At 59.4% G+C, this 2520-nt stretch overlaps 1 protein-coding gene across 2 annotated transcripts in view; it reads right to left on the bottom strand.

The window, feature by feature from the left end:
• The window catches only part of SDRG_15473, a gene marked incomplete at its 5' end in the record, with an annotated part of 3471 nt that extends 2036 nt beyond the window's left edge, over positions 1–1435 (bottom strand). For both annotated transcript variants that reach the window (XM_008621647.1, XM_008621648.1), the window contains one exon: positions 23–1435. In XM_008621647.1, the coding sequence (XP_008619869.1) occupies positions 23–1435 (1413 nt within the window). The remainder of the gene's footprint in view (positions 1–22) is intronic.
• Between the last annotated feature and the right edge of the window lie 1085 nt (positions 1436–2520).

Below are 2520 nucleotides of genomic sequence, written 5' to 3'. Positions count from 1 at the left end.
GCGAAAAGCCCGGGCTCTTGACAGCGGCCCAGTTGACGGCACCCGACGCGATCTCGGCGGTGGCGCCGACGTGGAGGTTGTGGACTTCGTCGAGGGCGTAGAGCGTCGACGCACCGGCGTGGAAGGCCAAGTAATGCTTCTGGGCCTCCTGGTACTTCCACTGCGTCCCAAACTTGGTCGTGTACGGAAGGCACTTCATGTAGATATGGCTCTTGTCCTTCTGCTCGCGGGCACAGAATGTCTCGCCATCGGTCGCGACGTGCGAGCCAAAGTCGACCGAAACGTCGACCGAGGAGTTGTTCTTGATGTCCGAGATGACGGCGTTGCCCTTGGTGTAGCTGTACTCGACGAGCGAGTTGCCACCGACAGCGATCGTGGACCACTTGCCGTCGCGCTTGACCCACTTGGCCGTCATCGACGGCGCCGTGGCACAGGCCACCTGCTTGGCCGTGTCGAGGAGACAGACGTAGTCGTTGTCGGCGGCCACTTGCTTGCCGTCACGCGCCACTTCGACCCACGTCGTCGGGGCCGGATCCTTCGTCGGCTCGGGCGTTGGCGCGGGGGTCGGCGCGGGCGTCGGCTCCGGGGTCGGTTCCGCGGTCGTCGGCTCGGGGGTCGTCGGCGCCGGCGTCGGTTCGGGCATGCCATTGACGTAGAGCACGCCCTCTTCGTCCACAGCGTAGAGAAGACCGTTGCTCTGCGCGAGGCTGATCCACGAGCGGCCCGGGAGCGCGTCGGCCCACTGGACGCGCTTCTTGAGCAAGCCGACGCTGCATTGGATCTGCTTAGTGTCGGCCGTGATACCGCAGACACGCTCGCCGTTGAACGCGATCTGCGAGAAGCCCGGGCTCTTGACATCGGTCCACTTGACTTCGCCGGACGCGATCTCGGCCGTCGCGCCAACGTGCAAGTTGTTGACCTTGTCGAGAGCGTACACCGTCGACGCACCGGCGTGGAAGGCAAGATAGTGCTTCTGGGCCTCTTGGTACTTCCACTGCTGCTGGCCAAACTTGTCGGTGTACGGCATGCATTTCATCGAGATGTGGTTCTGCGCACCAGTCGTTTGCTCGCGGGCGCAAAAGATGTCGCCGTTGGTCGCGACGTGCTTGGCAAAGCTGGTCGAAATCTCGACCGACGTGCCGGTGGTAATGTCTGAGACGACAGCCGTGCCGTTCGCATAGCTGTACTCGACGACCGAGTTGCCGCCGACAGCGATCGTGGACCACTCGCCGTCGCGCTTGGGCCACTGGGCGATGGCCGTCGACGGCGCAGCGCACGACACTTGCTTGTTGGCGTCGAGGAGGCACACAACATTGTTGTCCGCTGCAACTTGCTTATAGCCACGAGCGACTTCGACCCAAGCGGGCAGCGGGGCATCAGAGGCATGCGCGGCGGCCGCCGTAGCGAGCGCAACGAGAGGAAGGCGGAAGGCCATGGAGCTGCAAATTGAAAAGTGAGCAGGAGGGCTCGAGTGCTCGATTTGGTTTCGTATGGTTCGCACCATTATTTCGACGCTCTTCTGCGCGACTGATAGCAACCGTGGTCGTCCTCAGGCACGTGGTCGCGCGGTGTAGGACACCTCGAGCAACAATCCAATGCCTTGAATCGCAGCCGCACACTGCGTCGCAGCTGGCGATAACGCACACATGCTATAGATTCGGTGTCTCGTCTACACATACCAGACATCATACCCCAGCGTGCGACGGGACCACGAAATATTTCATGTAGTGCACTCTACTGGACAAGCCGATTACTCCCCGCTGGTCGTTTTAGTTGACGCCCATGTGCAATAAATGTCTGCGCTAGCACTGCAAGAATGCGCTTGCTCCAAGTGCGGGCATCTTGCACAGATGGGCTTTGCAACGTCAGCACAAGTCTAGATTTCGAGTGCATGTAGTGTTGTCGCTGCCTAAAACCGCGTGCCGAAGAGGGTGCCACTTTTAGAGATCAGGTTTAGCGTGTTAGTCGAAGAGCATTGGCCAGCACGTCAAGTTGCAGTTTGCGACCACTTATGTATTTCAGCTGGGCAGAGTCCAATCGCGCGTGGACAAAGCGCAGTGATCGGACACCAACATATGCTGCGCCCCAAAATAAAGCAGGATTGGTCAGATTATGACCAATAGCGCAAGGAGCTTGGCCAATGGCCCTTGTGCTGCAGGTGGCTGAGCACGAAAGCATTTCAACTGGCATCGTACCAGTATGACGAACCTTGAGCTTCATCGGTTATTCTTGGCCAGAGGCAGGTCGCACGCTGCGAAGTGCTTCACAGCTGCTCACTTGCAGACAGGACCACGCGCATTGAACTCGGTGGAATGTCTATCAGCTCTCACGCAAGAGTTGTAGACCAGACGTCAGAACAAGATGCGAGGTCAACATAGGTCGCGCCCACGTTTCCAACGATTACTGCGGCACAGTCTTCTACTATCAGTAATTATGTCTCGACGCGAGGGTCGAGGCGCTTTCGAAGACAGCGTCGCAGTCTCGTTGAAGCGAACGACGCACACCTCCGATGGCGCCGGG

This window comes from Saprolegnia diclina (assembly GCF_000281045.1).
Source record: "Saprolegnia diclina VS20 unplaced genomic scaffold supercont1.93, whole genome shotgun sequence".
NCBI lineage: Eukaryota > Oomycota > Saprolegniomycetes > Saprolegniales > Saprolegniaceae > Saprolegnia > Saprolegnia diclina.
The sequence above is the reverse complement of the archived record's forward strand: the minus strand, read 5'-3'. Positions and strand labels throughout refer to the sequence as shown.